Source organism: Centrocercus urophasianus, unplaced genomic scaffold (genome assembly GCF_019232065.1).
Source record: "Centrocercus urophasianus isolate 14NV4802_14NV808 unplaced genomic scaffold, USGS_Curo_1.0 seq_16, whole genome shotgun sequence".
NCBI lineage: Eukaryota > Metazoa > Chordata > Aves > Galliformes > Phasianidae > Centrocercus > Centrocercus urophasianus.
In genome coordinates this window covers 12,349,178-12,367,863 of record NW_024884711.1, presented here as the reverse complement: position 1 = coordinate 12,367,863, position 18,686 = coordinate 12,349,178, and the positions used below count along the sequence as shown (strand labels likewise).

The following is an 18,686-nucleotide window of genomic DNA, read 5'->3' as shown; positions in this document are numbered from 1 at the left end:
GTTGCACAGTAAGATATATTTATTGCAGTGCAAAGTAGCTTTTTTTGTGTGTGTTACTGATTATTCTTGTGTCTAACAAATTTTTGAGATGTTCAATTACCTAAGTTCAAGTTGTTCTTCACAACCTTCCTCTTGATAATTTCTATTCCATAGAAATGCTGTTTTAAAAAATGTAGATAAAACCCTACAGTACTCTATTCTAGGTCCAGTTAGTGCGAAGCAGAGATACTAATCAAATCAGAGGAATGAATAAGCAAGGATAAGAATCCTAATGCATTTTACACATTGTATTATGTATTTTCAGGTTCAGATTTGGTTAAAGTTATGTTGTTTTCTCACTAAATTAAAAAAAAAAAAACCTTAAATTTTTGCAAAATTGCACATTGTATTCTCTTACTTCTTTACATTGAAAATTAATAGTTAATTTGCATCAGTACAAATGCCATCAGCCATAAAATTTTGCTTGTTTGTACTTTCACCTGAGCTTCTCAAGACACTAAACTTAGCAACTCCCAGAGAGAATTATTTACTCTCAGGGTCAGCAGCAATTTAAGTGCCAAATTGTTGCTGTATCACAGCAGCTTCTAACAAAGAAAATGAAGGATTTTTGAAAAAGTTACACTGGTTTGTGAAGAAACAGCTAAAGGACATAATTCTAAACGAAATACAGCTTTTCCCAGTCTACTGAATGTTGGGATCCTAGCAAATAAAATAAAACTTAATTTTCAGATCCATATTTTGTGAAATTAGGGTCATTTGAATAAGATACGAGCATAAGATAACAGCCTATTTGAAAAGAGAGGAAACATTTTTTTATGACACAACAGAGGATACACGCACACTCTGCATTTGCTGAGGTAGACTTTGCCTCTATTTCTTGCTTTGCTTAACAGAAATGAAAGGCACTTAAAAACAAAAATGTGCACGGCAATTTAAGAACAATTCCTCATAATCAGGGAATCCTTACTGAGGAGCAGACAGTAAACAGCTGTGAAACTATGACATTTTAAATATCTGAGGGTTTGTTCTTAGAGAAGGATTTTCCCTGATTTCAGAAGCACAGACTCACTAATTTCATGCTGGCTTAGTTTAGTTTGAAACATTTTCATTAAATACCAAGGTAATTTCTCTCTCTTCTTTCAAATTTAGAATGAAAAATAAAATTAGGTTTCAAACAAGTACTGCTCCAATAAATTAAAAATAAATATGATAGATTTTGAGATAGTAAATTTGCTTCAACAAGTATAATGAGATACTAATTTCCTACAAAAAGCGGGAACTAAAAGTGGTAAGAATAGTTCCTGACAGAAATGAAGACATAAGGACTCCAAGTCAAAACTGGATACTTCAAGGTTGTTTTGCAATGTTTCTCCAATTAGTGAGTCAGTATGTATGAGGCAAATGCATCTTTTAAATACCAGTTCTGAAATGGTTTTTAAGTCCATTTGGAAGCCTTCTGCTCTTCCTCCCAACTCACTTCCATACCCAACAGCATACGTCTTAACATTTTCCAATCCTTCCACCAGCAGTCATCTGTGCACAGTTTCTCCTCTCCTAGACATTGCTCTCTCATGTTACTTCCTAACTCCAACAACAGCTTTTATTGCTTCCCAGACCTAATAGTGCTGTTTAGGAGTGCATTGCTATAATTAACTCAGGCATCATCCCTATGATTAATATTTATCATCTGAGTCCTAGCAACACCAGTACTGTAATCGGTTTCATCAATTAGCAAATCAGTAAATTTTAAACAAAATATGAATAAAGTGGACTTCATCCACTTCCAGCTCCCACAAGAAAAGAACTATATAAATCACTCAGACTTCTACTGTTTATAACAAGCCATAGTTCACATACTCCTATCGCTTACTACTACTCAGGTTGCCCAAGGAAATTTTCCTCTCTCTCTCTCTGAATATACTAGGCACCATATAGAGAAGTGAATGAGGAAACTCAAGTCACCTCATTCGAAGTTAAAATTAACAAACTTTCCTGCTGATTCAACCTACTTCAGCATGTTAGCTAATGGAGGGCTATCATATGCCAAGGCAAAACATTTGGCTCAAGAACTTTCTAAAATACACCCCTCTAAAGGCGGAGTCTGGAAAGTGTAGGTATAGGCATTCTCAGTTATTCTGTTCTTCCTGAAGTTGTCAGATAGATAAAGGGAAAGACAATCCTTTTGACTCATCCTGCCTTTTTGTTACCTCACTGAATCAACTGCAGATATCAGTAGCAGTTTTGTGTGTCGAAATCAAAAGATAATTCATGAATTAGATCAACTACTTGACTTACCTGATTAGCTTAAGAACAAAAAAAAAAAAACCTAAAAAATAACCTTCCTTTGCTATTTTCAAAATACCAATTTTATATCTTTGCATGGCGGATATGATTCACTGGATTTTTAATACAGCATCGCCATGATGGACTAATGATAAGCTCGGCAAAATATGTCTAGGAGAAAAGGAAATTAAGGCTGAAGGTTTATGTCTTTTCTGGCTTCTCAACAAATGTCCGAGGAATGGCTGGGTTTGTGTCTGACCTTTATAAAATTTTCTTCAAATATTTCCTTCACAGAATTATTTTGTTTGACTGCAGAAGCTCTTGCCATGACCTCTATTTGTTAGGATCACTGTCTCTGCCATTCAAACATCCTGGGAATTTCACAGTAGCAAACTAGTGAAAGAAATTGCTTCTGGTCAGCTTTTTGGCAGGCTTTACACCACCTCCAACTGTAATTTCAAATGTTTCCTTCCTCTATATCTTTTTCTTATCTGCAATTTTTCATTCAGATACAGACTACTTTTGTGAGTCATTAACATAGCTTTTACAGTGCACTCTAAACACGATTATTTTAGAATTTATTTAAATAATTTATTTTAAAGTTCTGATTCTTTGAGATAAAAAATAATGTGTAATATGTCATCCAAAACTTTTTACTCATGACATCAGAAAACACTTAACATTTGACAAAATATGACAGAAATCCATTCTTTTAAATGAAAAACAATGTACTTAAAAGACAAACACTGCCTTTTTGAGAGATATGGGCTTCCGAACAATATTTATGAATTGTTTTGATCACTAATTTAATCTATGCAGATGTTTACACAGAATTACTGTAAGCATTCTGTACAACCAAAGGAAAGATGTGAGAAAAAACAATAGTTGCATTAGGATTTGATGTGCTATATTCCAATTCTATCGCACAGGTCCAACACCAAACATTTTGAGATTTTCTTTCTTTTTTAAAACAAAAACAAAAACAAAAACAAAAACAAACCAAAACAACAACAACAACAACAACAAAAATGTGTGGGGGGGGGGGGGGGGGGTAAAATAAATTATGCAAAACATAACAGAAATACTCCATCAGAGAGTGCATCATAAGACGACTCCAGATAGACTGATGTGTAATTCAGCATGTGTCATTTACTAGCCTAAGCCACTGTGATTATGAGTGGGAAAGAGCCTCCAAGATTTCAATTATCATAAAGAATAAAAGTAGGTGCATTCTAAGACAAGTTGACAAATTCTTGAATAACAGCAGAAATGTTATTGCATGCTATGAATATGGAATTAATGAGGTATTTGTGCTTAGGAACGCTTACAACATGCTAATTTACCTATTTTGCAAGCTCATTCTTTTTTCAACAGATATCTTTGGAAGTTGTAAGAGAAAGAAACTGCAGGTTGCTCAACCAGTAAAAACTTAAAATCAGTAAATACTTTTTCAGCTGGGTTTCTAGGTTAGCTACACAAACATTTCCAAGGCAAGAAAGATACACATTTTATTTTACATCTTAGCAAATATCTATCAATAGTAATAACTGTTTAGAAAGTTATCACCTCAGTCCTCCTCAGACTACAGTAATCTAATCATGTCTTTCGGTAATTCATTTTCACATTGATTGCAACTTTTTAAAAACAGGATAATATTCATATTTAATCTGTAGATTTTATGAATTATTATATAATCCATTCAAGTTTTATAGTATTTGCAGAATAAAATAATCCCTGATCTTTTTCATCTAAGTGCTAGGGTATAACAAAGGGTATAAACATCAAGAGATCAACATTATTTTAAAGAGTTTACAAAATGCTTCATAAAATTTAAGTATTTCTACTCATCAAGACTTGACAAATCTGAAGATCATTTCATGTAATTTCCTTTACAAGAATATTTTGCATGCAAAGGAAAAGCCTGAGGGACTCTCAGGCCCAAGTAAAGGCTTTGCCACTGCCTTTGCCTTGGATAGCATGACTTTCTGTCAAGAAGTAATCCCTCAGTCCACTGTGCTGTTCCCTCTAGCAAATGTGTAAGGGATGAGATAAACCAGTCTATTTTTTCATATTACTAATCATAATTTAAATAAACAAATATGTGAGATATTTAGATGTCCTTGATTGATTTAACAATAACAAGAAACTGCTTTGTAAATAAATAAGTAAAACCACACCAAAGCAAAACAAACAAAAACAAAGGGAAATGAAACAGAAATGTCGTTTCTAGAAAATGTGGAATAGTAAATAGGGGAGTACACAGCTTTTTATCCAGACCATTACAAGCCTACAGCAGTGCTCATGAAAAGTCTTCTAGTTGGCTCTCCATAACATCCTGTATGAAGTGTATGGATACAGTATGGTCACATGCTTATACACCACCCTTGAGACATCAAGTCTTGAATGAAGCCAAATAACTGAATACCAGCTGAGACAACATCAGATGGCCAAACACAGGTGATACTAGCATGCTGGAAGTAAATAAACTGGGTAAATTAATAGATTTACCAGAGGCATAGATGGCTGACTGACACAAAAACTGGACAGCAATCCAGAAATTCCTATGGTCAGATGACTTATGTCCACATTACGGTTACAGAGATGAGTTCCAGTATAGGTATAATAATGTTCAGCAAGGGAAGGTTACATAAAACACAGGTTATTTTAAGGTAATCTTAAAATTTGCTTTCCCAGGAGAATGCACATCCTAGAAACCTGGATTTCCATTGAAAGCAATCACAGAAGGTTGTAGCACACTTGATACAAATTTAATTTAAATAAAAATAAAAGATTTAATGGATTTTTTTAATAGTATCTATCCATTTATACCCATGAGCAAACTCCTGTAAGCTCTCAACATTGCTTTGTCTGTGTGGTAACAGGTGGCAGCTGCTCATCATAATCATAGGAAGCTACTAATTCTCTAACTGGAACATAATCCTGAAGCTTTTCAAATAAGATGTGAAGAAATGCAAGCAATCTGAAAAACAAAGCCTGGAGTGCTTCTAAAATGTAAGATAACCCTAAGAAAAAGAGAACAAAACCTTTTTTGATGCTTTGGTTCAAAGTTGTAGGAGTCTCAAATGATAGTTGCAAGAAGAAGCCATAAATATTTCCAGAAGTTTGCAAAAGGATTAAGGTTAGATTTAGTCTAAGGTTAGACTTAGTAGGATGCTCCTTTCCCATGCACCAAGTCCGAAGAAAATAAGAGGAATCACACTGCTAGATAGCTGAGACATGATTTTCCAGCCACTCTGAAGTGCAGTGGGAAATCACAGCCATGCAATCACAGACAACCATTACCTGAGGACCGCAGGAACATTCATTTATGCAAAGCCAGAATATGAGCTCTGTTCCCTGTTTATCACATAGAGTATAGGCTGTATAGAGGAAAAGAAAGATAGGGTGCTCTTGGAGATCTGGCAGCACCCTAAATTGACTCAAAAATGGAAAAAAGAATAAGAGAAAAGAAAAAGAGCTTAATTTCACCATGTTTCCCAAGCTGTGAACATTTCTTCTACATCAGAGAATCAGAACTTTAATTTCAGGGCATAGGTTAAGGATTTAAAAGTACAGTAAATAAATCTAGCTAATTCAAATAACTGAATATTTCATACTGATGTTGACTCATTCCTCTTTTGCCAGCACCGGATAAAAACTTTGAATTGCCAGAATTTAGTGTGTTCACTCATTCTTCTTCCCCTGCAGAATTTTTAATTAAATGGCTTGACCAATGATGGAAATGTTATTGTAATAAAGAATTTCTGAACCCAAACACTATTTTTGCAATCAACCTATTTTTTTTTTTTGTAATATTTTGAAAAATATTTGACTAAACAACAATAGAGATATAAAGAAGACTATAGCTAGCTTGCAGCTCAATTGCAGTGCTATGGAAAGGAAAAGAGCAAGCCAAAAACCTTGTTTGTTGACACCTGTAAATGAGCAGCCATGCAAAGAATATCCCCAGAAGCAATAATCCCCTCTGTTTGTCTGACAAATTAACAATTTGGTGCAGTACAATTCTCCACCTGATGAAGGTCCTTTTCACTGAAATAACATTAAATTCATCAGCAGCACAGACTGTATTTTTACTGCCAAGTTTTTCTACAGAGACAATATTCCATTTTGACTCACATGAAACTGAGTCCACTGCATTGTCTCGATTATTCCTTTCTGGAAATACTGCATTCTGACAGCATGCCGTCACTACTGAACTTGAAAGGATTTTATATGCTATTAGGAAAAAAAAAAGTCTCATTAAATTCCTCCAATTAAGCTAGAAAACTTAAAGTCCTTATGTAGAGACACTAAAAAGAAAGAGTGGGATGCGTGTTTTATAAATTTCACACTGATAATTTTTTCAAAAAATATAACGTTTCATATTTCTTCTCCATTCCTCAGTATCAGAAGGTACATCTTTTCAAAATATCCAGAAAATTGGCTTGTCAGCTCTGTAAAAAAATATCTTTCTTCTAGATAAAAACCTACACAGGGTAAGAGCCTTAGGAAAAGATCTCAAAAACAGTTTCTGGTAGATTTTTGACAGGTTTTATCCACTATTCTTGGCATAACTCTTCCCAGAAATAAATGTCAGGAAGCAGGTTTTCTGTATTGTCCACTTCAATTAGTTGTTGGCCACAAGAGGATAAAACTGCATTTCCAGAAAACTGGGGAGCTCTGCTCCATATGAGGTAACAGCGGTTAACAGCATGACAGGAACAGCCTGACACCAAGGCCAGAGCATGTAGAAAAGTGGCTCCCAGTGAAACAAGCCAGCCGTAATTGCTCCCTACTGATAGGTACAAATACAAGCATCACCTCTACAAATAGAGAGCACAGCCTTTGTGCTGCCCTGGAGGTTGCTAGGATGTTTCACAAGCTGGTTTTCAGGAAGCAAAGCGAACTACTTTGGCATCCTAACCCAAGCTGCACTACCTTAGGAGCTCCAATCTAGGGTCAACATCCACTGTTCTCTCCTCTTTTCCCATATGGCAAAGCACTATTAGAGAAAAGTGATACATGGAGTATTGCAACTGAGACTAGTGATTTACAACATCAAGAAAAATCAGGAGACTGAACAAGGATTCCTACAGCCTGTACAGAAACAATTACTTTCCAATCAACATTTCGTAGAATTCTGGCATTACTACTGCTCTTCCAAGTCAAAAGTTGATAGTCAAGAATTCAATTATGTTTCTGTTCTAAGGATGTTGCTTTGTAAAGTTTTCCGCTGGCAAAAAGAGGAGATCAGGCCTTATTCTGAAGTTTGTATGAAGCTTTTAAAGCAATGTCACTATTTCTACTTACAAGTGTTTACTCAGAGCTTCTACATTATTATCCTCTTCCACTACAGATCTTGCTGTCGTTATAATCTACTATGCATGACATAATATTTCTAGATTTTTTTCCAGGAAAATGGTTAGCATATCCTTCAAAGGACAAACAAGTAAGGAGAGCAATGCACTGCCAAGTTTTCCAGCTGGTAACATCCTGGATTTGTAAGCTATAAATTCTGCCTGTCAAGGTGCTGAAATATATAATTCTGAGAGCTTAATAGCTGAAGTAAAACCTATTTGATGATGCATCTGTGCTTTGAGAATGATGGACTTTGGAGACTAAGAGGTACAATTGAGATCTTATTGAGTGAGTTATTTTTCTGCAGGAAGGTTAGACAGAACTGATACTAGCATTTAGTAGGATGAAATATTTTCTCTTAGTCCAGCTACTCAGATCAGTGTTTTCCTATAACTTAATTAGCTTCTGGACTTTGATGCTTTGTGAATTTTTTGCAGCCAATCTTTGGCTTGCAAGCAAGAATACCACATTCACATTCACACACACACAAATACATATTCAGTATAATTGCAAAAGCTTCATACCTCTAAAAACTGGTTCATACAAACGCATGGATTTAAAACTTCTCTCTCTGCAGTTGGAAAGGTAGATTTAAACTCCATGTTTGCTAGATGATCTCAAACATTTGTCAGAATAGGAAAATAATTTTCTAGTCCTCTGACCTTCAGAGTACATCTTAGAAAGCTACGTAAAGATTGTTTTTAGTCAGACTCTTTCATTCATATCTATTTACATCTCATACACTTAATTCATCTTTTTATATCAGATAAACTCGCAATGAACTTGTGATTCTTCAGGGTCTGCACAACAGCTTGCTGTTTTTAGTTTGAACAGCTCTGTTGTTAAAATTTCTTTTTACATAGGACTTAAGGGTAACCATTTGCTTCATAATTAAGAATGTAGCATCTACAAATGCTCAGCTAACCAGATTGTTAATGAGTACGCTTGCTTTAAGCTTTCCTGTATAAATAGATAATGTCCCTCATGAAACTGAATGGTTCAAACTTCACAGGTTATCACTGCATTTCTCAAGCTATTCACTTTTTACTTTCCCCCCTCCTTGGTGCCCAGAGACATTATTTGGAAAGATTTCAAAGCCCATTTTATCACCTCTATTCTCTGCCTAGATGCAAGTTTTTGCCCTCTTCAGAAATGCTGAACATTTTCCTCAGAGACAGTCACCAAAAACAGAACTTGCTCTAGACTAAAAGTCATTAGTAAAAAAACAAAATAACCTTATATTTGTAATAAACTGAACCAGAATGAAAAACGTTATGAAACTTAACACCTTATTATTATTTTTGGTGATGCACTTAAGGAAGTATTTTTTTGTATTAGGTCTTGCATATATGCCCTTAGAGAATTTCCACTGATATGAAAAGTTGAGTAAGTAAATTACATGCTTTCACCTCTCCTAATATCTACTCCCAGCTCATCTGAATACTCGAAGTCGTTTAACAGTATATAATTAGAAGCTAGTATAAATGCTTGATAAATAGGAACATTTCTCTGTAAACATACAATGTCAGCATTTCTGTCACATAATTTCAGAGTGGAATTTATCACATGTGAATATCTTATGGCCTGTCCCTAATATCAGATTCAACTAACCAAATATAGATGCAGCTGAGCCAGCCCCTCATAGTTTACAGCAATAAATGGGAACTTTCTAAGTTTACTTCCCTCATCCAAACGTAGAGACGCAGAGTGGATGCATTCTGTGCATTTTTGTCCACTTGAACAAATGGAGAAATTGTCTTTCTCTGTTACCTTTTCCAAAGAAACTTGGGCTGATTAGCCCAGATGTATGTGCTAATTACATCTGAACTCCCAAGTCGAGTTAGAATTGCCACAACTAGGGACAACTTCCTTTCTCTGAAATATGACTGCATTTTTACTACAGTTTCTCTTTGATCAGTGCTTTTCTCCAGGGAAAGTTGTTAAAAAGTGTGCTTGGTCTGCAAATAGCCTGAAATCTGGAATTCCTTCTTGCTTCTTGGGAAATAGCTCAGACATGCTACCAAATAGATCAGCTTATGCACAAATACAGAAAAATAAAGAGGAAATCAATTTCCTAACATACTATCTATGGCCTTGATGTCTCAAACCAAAGCTAAAGCTCATTTATCCACAACATGAGAGAGAACATCCAGTTCAGGTTTCTGTATTTCTGGTCATTTACTGACCACCTGTTTAATCTGATTTAGCAAAAAAAAATACAAAAGTTTCTCCACTTAGCTGTGAAGTCAATGAATACAGAATATTATTAACAGCTACAACTGTTCAAGGGCAGATCACTTCTTGGTTAAACATTTTTCTGTCTCACACTCACATACTTAAAGATATTGCCAGACATTCTGTTTAAAGTCTAATATGGCCCTTGGGTTACCTTCTCCTTAGGCTGATAATGCCCAGCAGCAGCTGATGCATCCCCAAAGATTCATCAGCCTGGAAAGAATTTCTGGAAATATGCAGAACTTCTTAACTAGCCTACATGTTTGGAGGATGCTGTTAACCAGCTCTGGCACATGAGCTAAACATAGCAGCATTCAATAATGTACTGTTCAACAGGAAAATAGGAACACTGAGGGTGATGCTGCATGTCAGCATACATGATGAGAAGGCAAAGGTCACATTGCAAGGCAAAGAATCTGAGCAGATGACAGCAGCTCAGATGACAGCATCCTCACACTTGGGACAGACATACTCAGCAAAGGTGAATTTGGCAGATGGCCACAAAGCACAGGAAGCAGTGCTTCACATGGGAATGCACTTCAGAACATTGTTTAAAAATGCTGCTAGTCTTATCCTTGAAACTTAGGCTCAGGTTACTGAAAAATTTAAGAGATGAGGAGCCTCTGAAGTCTAACTACGGCACTTATACCTAAGGAGATACTTCTAAGATGATGTTCAAGTATAACAGGGTTTTGATAGGAGACAGTTTTTACCTTCGTATTTCTAAAGCAATATCAGAACACATTTTCATTATGCAGAACTAAACATACCACAAAGCCATCTGAAACTCCTGGAAAAGAATTTCTAGTATAGTATCCATAAAAATTCAGTTGGATTATGGCATTAAATATAGGCAATTATCACAAATCAAAATTGGTAAGAAAAATATCTAAAGCATACTAAAAAATTCTAATTTGTAATGTTATCAATGTTTTAACTTAGGTTTTTGCTTGTTTGGTTTTTTTTATAAATGACTTCATGCCTATCTTCATTTTAAAATTGGAAATACTTTCTTTGTAATAGTAATTCTTCAGTGCATTCCTTCCGAACATTTCAGAACTCAGAGTTTATAGGTTCTCATTCTTATTAGTACTGTCAATTGCTTGCAGAAAATTTTTCACATTTAGTTCAATTACAAAATGTGCATCCAAAAAAGGTAAAGAAATTAACATTTAATTCTTCTTTTTATTTCTAGGATGGGTGTGTTCTTTCACTGCTCTTAATTATGATGCTTTCATATGTTAATTAGAATTGTTTTGGCATAGCAATTTCCACCCCTCTCTCAGAGCAGTTAAGCAAACACATTCCTATTCTTTTTTCCCTAAAAAATACAGGTAAATGAAAAAAAGGTAATCCTACGGCATTTTGAAGTTAAAAAGTAGCAATTTTGTAAAGACAAAATTAATTAAAGAATCGTTTGAAGTAATAATCAGATTTTGCCAAGAGCTTCTCCAAAAGTAGTGCCTCCTATTCTATTATGTCAGCCCACATCATCAGGGGCAGATGTGGGTGGTATGGCAGTAGAGGTTGAGCCTTCCTACCAATATTCCATTACATTTTGTTGCCATGTGACAGATAGCAGCAGAGGGGCACTCTGACAGAATGATATCTGACATGGAAGCATTTATGAAGCAGAGATGTGAAACTAAATTTTCCCATGTAGAGAAAGCAGCACCTATTGACATTCACTGACATTTGGTGAATGTTTATGGTGATCTAACTGTGCACGTGAGCACAGTGAAGCAGTGGGTGGTGCATATCAGTAGTGGTAACAGTGAAGTGGAAGGCAAGCTACTTTCTACATGGCTATGAACAGCTGTCACACCATTAAATGGAAAGTCTCTCATTCAGCTCAGATACGCTAATAGGCTAACAGGAGTAAATACGATGAAAAATATTGTTTTGTAGCTGAGAATTTGCTCTACCCAAGTGTTACTATGCTCTTTGTACCTGTTATAGTTTCTATGGAAATAAATAGGAGGCATGACTTTCAGAGCACTCCATGTATATTCACAGCAAGTATGGCTAAGTTAAGAAATTCTTGAAGAATAATCTAACCTTGCATTAACTTAAAGGATACGAAAACCACATATTCTAATCTGAAAATAAATGCACTAGATTGTATGCCAATGAAATAGCTATTATACCAGCTACTACTGTCTAAGCATGCTTGAATTGCCCAATCAGTTTTATCTGTTATAAAAGAAAAAGTAAATTTTTCTCTTCTGATGTGCAAATTTTAGGTATTTCTTGGGAAACATGTTGGAGATGGAATGTAGAGTAACTTACAATTTTACACTTACAGCAAAGTGTGTGCTAGGGAAACTGCACATCTTAAAATAGAGAGGGAAACACAAGGCCTGGGACTGGATATAGCCTGCAAGGTTACTGCATGTCACTTGGGATCATATCATTTTTTCCTTCTACATTATTTCTGGCTAACACTCAGCTAGGTTCTAATTTATGGTCTACCAGTGTATCTGGAAGAGCTATTTGGCCCTCAGTACTGGGAGAGAATATTCCAGGTTTAACTGAGTACATAAAACTCCACTTTGTGCCCTTTTGAGCCTTCTATGGAAACCATGGCTCACTGAAAGTGGACAGTAACTGTTAGGACTGTACTTACTGCATTGAAGTTGGGGAAGAGATTGACTGCTGCTGCAGTGTCCAGAGGAAATGGGAGAAATGGTTTAATATCCAGCGATGGCTGCAAAGGTGGAGCAGGAGGACGCACTAGGGCTGGAAGAGCAGGACTCTGGCATGTACCACCTATATGTAGAAAGAGACAGAAGGCATTCAGCAAGTAATATGATAATAATAACTAAGTAAAAATACAAGAGTAAAATAAAAATAATATTAACCATACATTTATGGTACATTAATATAAATAATATTAAACATACGTTTTTATTTGTCCACAAAAATCACTGTTATTGTGAAAGAGTGCAGCTGACTCAGTGACTGTAGTTCATAATTTTTTGCCAGGAACTGCAGGTATCCATTTTTTATTGTTTAAAATTAGCCATTAAACCATTTATCTCCCTGAACTATCTGAAACAGTAGCTCAATACATCTGACTTCATTTTAGAACTCAGCTAGTCTCATTCACTTACAATTTCAGTGCTTTTCCCCATAACCATTATTCAACCCTCCTCAGCCAAACTACTACAGAAGGAAAAGGACAATAACAGGTTGTTTTGCTCAGCAAAACTGTCATTTGCAGACTTTTGATTTATTTAATTAAACCCTTGGCAAATAAGCTTAATCTTGTCAAGAACAACCTACTTGCTGCCTTAACAGTTGATCAATACAAACCTAAAACACAAACAAGTTGAGCTGCCACCAAAATTTGGGGTTTTGAATGCTCCTGACATACACATTCTACTCTCACAAAAGCTGGAGTAGGTTCAGATTGCACTGAAATACCCCTGAAATGCAAAAAAAAAAAAAAAAAAACACAACTAAAGAGATAATCTTGTATACCAATAAGCCACTACTTGTTTGTTTGAGACTGTTTTACTTATTTATTTGCCCCTTGCATCTGAAAGCAAAAATGGTTCAAGCCTGTCCTCTGCTTTCATTACTTTCTATGTTTTGGTTGCACTCCAAAACATTAATTCCCTTTTAATTAAAGACTGTTAATGAATGGATCCAATGAAACTGTTAAAATATGCCAGTGTTCTTTTAATCTGAAAGGCAGGAAGCAGACTGTAAAAGCCTGCTGGTAAGTATATAAAAAACATTAAAGAAAACATAAAGGGAGTTTTGCCCTACTCACTGAACACAGACACAGGCAGATATGCCATCAGAGAGAAAGATCAGCAAACCCTTTCTCTTTTTTTCTTTCAAGCATACAGGCAGCCTATCAGATGAACTGCATACATTCTTTAAGAGCACAAACTTAAAGTACTCAGAGTGATATACAGAATCTCTCCATATTTGGTCAGAAAATCTGCTAAGAAGGGTTGCAATTTCTTGCTTCCATTTGAAGACTAACAGCACAAGATTTAATGAATCAGTTGTAGCAGACCACCACAGTTCTACTTCTAGGTATAAATTCAATGGGAGCCAAGAAGCCAATTTTTCACAGACAGCTGTAGTTGTTTCTTTTTTGTTTGGTTGGTTGGTTTTGTTGTTGTTGTTCATTCTTGTGTCTGTGTGATATTTTTTTCCAACTTTCAACATATCTGTAAAGTATTTCACTACCGACTATTGAAAGGAAAGCATTACTAGTAAATCAAAGGCATTAGTTTAAGGTTCACTCCAAACTCATGCTGTTTCTTCCTCAAGAATTACTGTCATTTCTGAAATCATTTGTCTACTTACCTCAGTGTAAGAGTGTTAAGGCAAACCTTTTGAGTACAGTTGATAAAGAATATAGACAACAGAAGAGCAGAAAGAAAACACTGTTATTTTCCATGACTAACTAACATAGAAGCATCAGGTATTTCAAGAACATCACTGTTTTGGCAAATGCTAAATTCCCGTTGAATTATTACAAAAATGGCATAAAAATAAACAGGCCAGAAAGATGACAAAGTGATGTTGAACAGTCCAGTCTTACTCCCTCTGTACAAGAAAAGCCCCATAAAGACTTTTTTCAGTTGCTGGAAAAAAATAGTTTTTCTCATTTAAAGCGTTTACATATCAAAAAATGAAGCTGTCGCTCCTACAAAATTTACAAAGTCTCTAGGTTGTACCTGAGATTGTACAGAAACACGAAGAATTGCCAAGGTGAGCATTTGCCTGACAATAGCAAGGAAATTGAAGCTGATTAAATATCCTCCAACTCACAGATGTAAATGCAAACTAGGTTAAGAAATACCACCTATGCTTGGGGAAACAGCACTTTGGATGTGTTATCTCGTTGCTACGAAGGAGAGTGTTCCAGCCTTCCAGATTCAGATTACCTAAAGCAATGGAACAGCTATCCCATACTCTCAGATATCAGCCTATGAAAGATGGAAAAGTTCTTCCTGTGATTCTTCCCTGCTGCATGATTAGGCACTCACCCACCTGCCACTGCCAGCCAACGCTGTGAAAAGTCATCTGGGGACGAGAACACAATTTAAAAGGAATAATTCAGCCAGCTTTTCAAGACCTTGGCTGGGGCTCAGAGCCTCTGGAACAGTTTAAAGTCTACCCCAGTCCTGGTTACGGTGGCACAGAAAATGAGCAAGTTCAGGAGCACAGCTGCTCTCTGATTTCTCAGTACTGTCCTTTAATGATAGAACATGTGACCGATATATTTGACCTTTCACTTAAAAGTAACAGTAATTTTTATGGCGCCAGAAATTAGATTCTCTTTCCATGTAACAAGAGCACATTTAACAGCAAGAAAAAACCTGAATCAATGGCAGCCACTTTTGTGACTCAACTTAACTGAAAAACCTTTTCACAACTTTTGGGAATATCAAAAAATAAATACCTTTTCACAACGTTTGGGAATATCAAAAAATAAATACTTAAATACTTCCCTTTGAATTCATTAGAATAGAAATAAAGAGGAATAGAATCCCAGTGAGATGAGTTTTTGGACAACAAATGTGGAAAAATTCTCATTGTATAGACAGAAGTACGAAGGGAAGAAATGTTGTCAACAGAAGAAAAATAAGAGAGCCAAGAAAACAAATCAGAGAGGAAAAAAGTAGGTGTGCTGTAAAACTCCAAAGAGAATTCACTTTATAACTAGGAGGTGCCATGTGGGACAACAGCATACTTAGAAAGTAACTTTTGGGCACGTACTGTGTGCTTTTTTCATTATGGAATGTTGATGAACATCAGTTTGAGGTTAGGAAATATAAAGATTGCTTATGACTCTTCTGGTGTAGAATATGATAAGCTTGTACAGAAGAACTTCCGCAACTTTCCTTATGCAGCTGAAATGCTGCTGATCACAACAATGGACAGCTCAATGCCAACCTCTTCACAAACTTCCTGTCAGCAACAGTGGGAATATAAAAGCACTGATACCATCCCAAATCATGCTGGTTTTGTCCATAGACTGTGTTTGGTGTCCTGATTTTCACTAAGACAACACTGCCTGAAGTGACACGCATTCAGGGCATGACCCAAGAAATGCAATCCCCCAAAAATGCAAGGCAATACAGTCTAAAGTTGCATTTGATTAATAGCATGCTAAAATTCCTTGAAATAGAAATATACAGTGTGAATTTACAAATTCAGTCTTGCAAGTCATAGTCTAAGACCTTTGTAAAGAAAACAAGTTTTTCCAACCCATTCAGAGTCCAAGGATCCTGAAGATTCAAGACATTTGGAAAATGTTAGGGTTAGGGTTATGGTTAGTATTTGACTTTAGAAACACTGTTTCACTATGGAACTAAAAATAGATTTCAAAATGAGAAGTCATTCCAAAAAGAAGAAACAAATTTATTTAAAAATACTAAGTTCTAATATTGTCAGAACAAAAAAGAAAGAAAGAAATCCAAACAATAACAGAAGTAGTTCTGAGGGGAAAAAAAATGCTTTGCTGAAATAACTTTCTGATAAGAAAGTCTCTAATGCAAATTCTTCTGCTCAGTTCACTTGGAAAATCCCTCAGATATTCAGAATCATATACATAGCTGTAGGGCCTCAGAACATCTGAATTAAGAAAAGCACAAAGACAAAATATACACAAGGAAACAAAAGAAAAACCTAAGATTGACGGACATTATAAGGCTTTTATCATTATTATTATTTATATATATATATGGAAGAAATAACAAATAACATTTTCAGGAAGTTTCTGGGGAAGGACATCCAGAATCCTGTCTCTCACAGGCCCTAATGTACTGCTTAACAAACTGGCAATTGCATACAGCAACATTTTGTGACTTAGTTATTGAGAAAGATATGCAACATCTTTTCCTGCATAACCTCTCTTTCTGCACACTGTCATTCACAGATCTCTTAAGCTGTACTTTAAGTTTAGGTTCCAGAAAAAACAATCAGATCTAAGGAAATATCCAGTTCAAATTTTGTAGACACAGATAGTCTAGATAATTTTTATAATGCATTTGGAACATGAAGGTTTTATGCAAACCAGGCAGGAGCTCTAAATTCATACCTCATTAATCTAAATTTTTTTGTGGTTCTTCTATCATTATTAGCATCAAAAAAACCAAGTGGAAAAAAAAAACAAAAACTCTCCAGAATTCCATTTTCATTTTTATGTCCCTTCACTGCCAAGGGTACAGTCACCTTCCATACAACAGAAGCATCCTAAACCAATATTCGACTTCCCATTTATCCTGGAGTCTATTTGTTTCCAGTAACATAATGTCATTTCTTCAGCACATGGATATTCCCAAGGTTTTCTCTTCATCACCCGCCTCTCCAAATATTTCTATGAAAGCTTACTGAAGGTGAAAAAAATGTCCACACTCTGCCTTGATAGAAGCTCAGAGTACCTTTCAAATTCACATGATTCAGTGCGAATAGATGGGAGTGTATCAATTTCTAGCTTAAAAGGTAATTTTCATGTAACTTAAAGGGTAACTTAAAGGGTAAAAACAACTTATTTTTAATGCAGGATCCTACTATCTGTCAGTATATACACAGTAAGGATTAAAATATATTTTAGAGAGCTTGAGCCAGAAGAGGATTATTTGCTCAGACTACTTTAAAGAAAAGGGGCATGGGGGAGTTTATATTCTGATAAAAGCTAAGAAGTTTACAATTGGTTAACTGAGTTCCAGCTAGAACTTTAAAATCTTTACAAATTTAATTTGCCTGTGGGTCAAAGAAAAGGCAGAGTGGGCATGAATGAATTTTCTTCCTAATCAAAATAAAGATGTAACCAATTAAGAATGGTAGGCTAGACATGAAAGATAATGAGTTTTCTATCTCAAAAACAGTAGACACACCATTTATGTCTTCACACAATCTGCTAAGCTGGGAAATTTAAAGACATTCAAATACAAAAGAATAACCTTCAGAATGTAATACAGGCAATGTGATATGAATTGCAAATCTGGCTTTGAGAAATATTCTAGCTTAATGTAATTTGTAATTTTGTTATAACCCACTGTCATCAGGATACCCCTTCCATTGCAGTAGAATGGTTTCCAATTTTGGAACAGCTTAATTTAGTAAGATCTGCTAAAGAACTGCTAGATTGCCATTTTTAAGGTAAATTCAGTTCCATTACAAGCAGTGCCATCTAAATCAGGTAGAGCAGGGTTTACCTAAATACCACGTTACTTATGAGTAGTTATTATATTCAAGTGATTAAAATATGAACTCATAATACAGAAAGCTCACATACAACCGGTGTGTTTTATCTACATGTATGGATACATATTTTAGTCTTGAATCTTCGATTTTAATAGCTTATACTTATCCCCATATTACTGTAAATGGATGAAAATGACATAATGTGCTACCTAATAACACGATGTCTGTTGAGAATTTATTGATCATGAAATTTATGTTCTGACCACTTCCACTCATAGTTTCAGAACTCAGTTTCTTCTGAGTTTTTCTTTGTTGTTGGTGGTGGTGTTTGTTTTTTTTAAAATCCTTTTTTTTTTTTTTTTAATTTATTTTGCATGCTTTGTTTCTTTTTTTTCAGAAGAGAGGATGAGGATCTTAAAGTGATTTCAACTGCTACATTGTTAAGAGGATTTTTTTTTTCTGAGAGCATTTGCACCATAAAATGCTCTCAAATGTACTTGAAGCATTATAATATCTACCTTTAAACACAATACTGTTTCATGTGATTCCACTTAGTTTCATGAGGAAAAAGAGAAAAGAGAAAAGAGAGAAGAGAAGAGAAGAGAAGAGAAGAGAAGAGAAGAGAAGAGAAG

General features: G+C 35.4%; 1 protein-coding gene across 7 annotated transcripts in view; it reads right to left on the bottom strand.

Annotated features, from left to right (window-relative positions):
* Positions 1-18,686, bottom strand: part of ZNF385D (zinc finger protein 385D) — a 394,027-nt gene that overhangs the window by 110,137 nt on the left and 265,204 nt on the right. For all 7 annotated transcript variants that reach the window (XM_042816871.1, XM_042816868.1, XM_042816869.1 and 4 more), the window contains one exon: positions 12,503-12,645. In XM_042816871.1, coding sequence (XP_042672805.1) covers positions 12,503-12,645 — 143 coding nt within the window. The remainder of the gene's footprint in view (positions 1-12,502; positions 12,646-18,686) is intronic.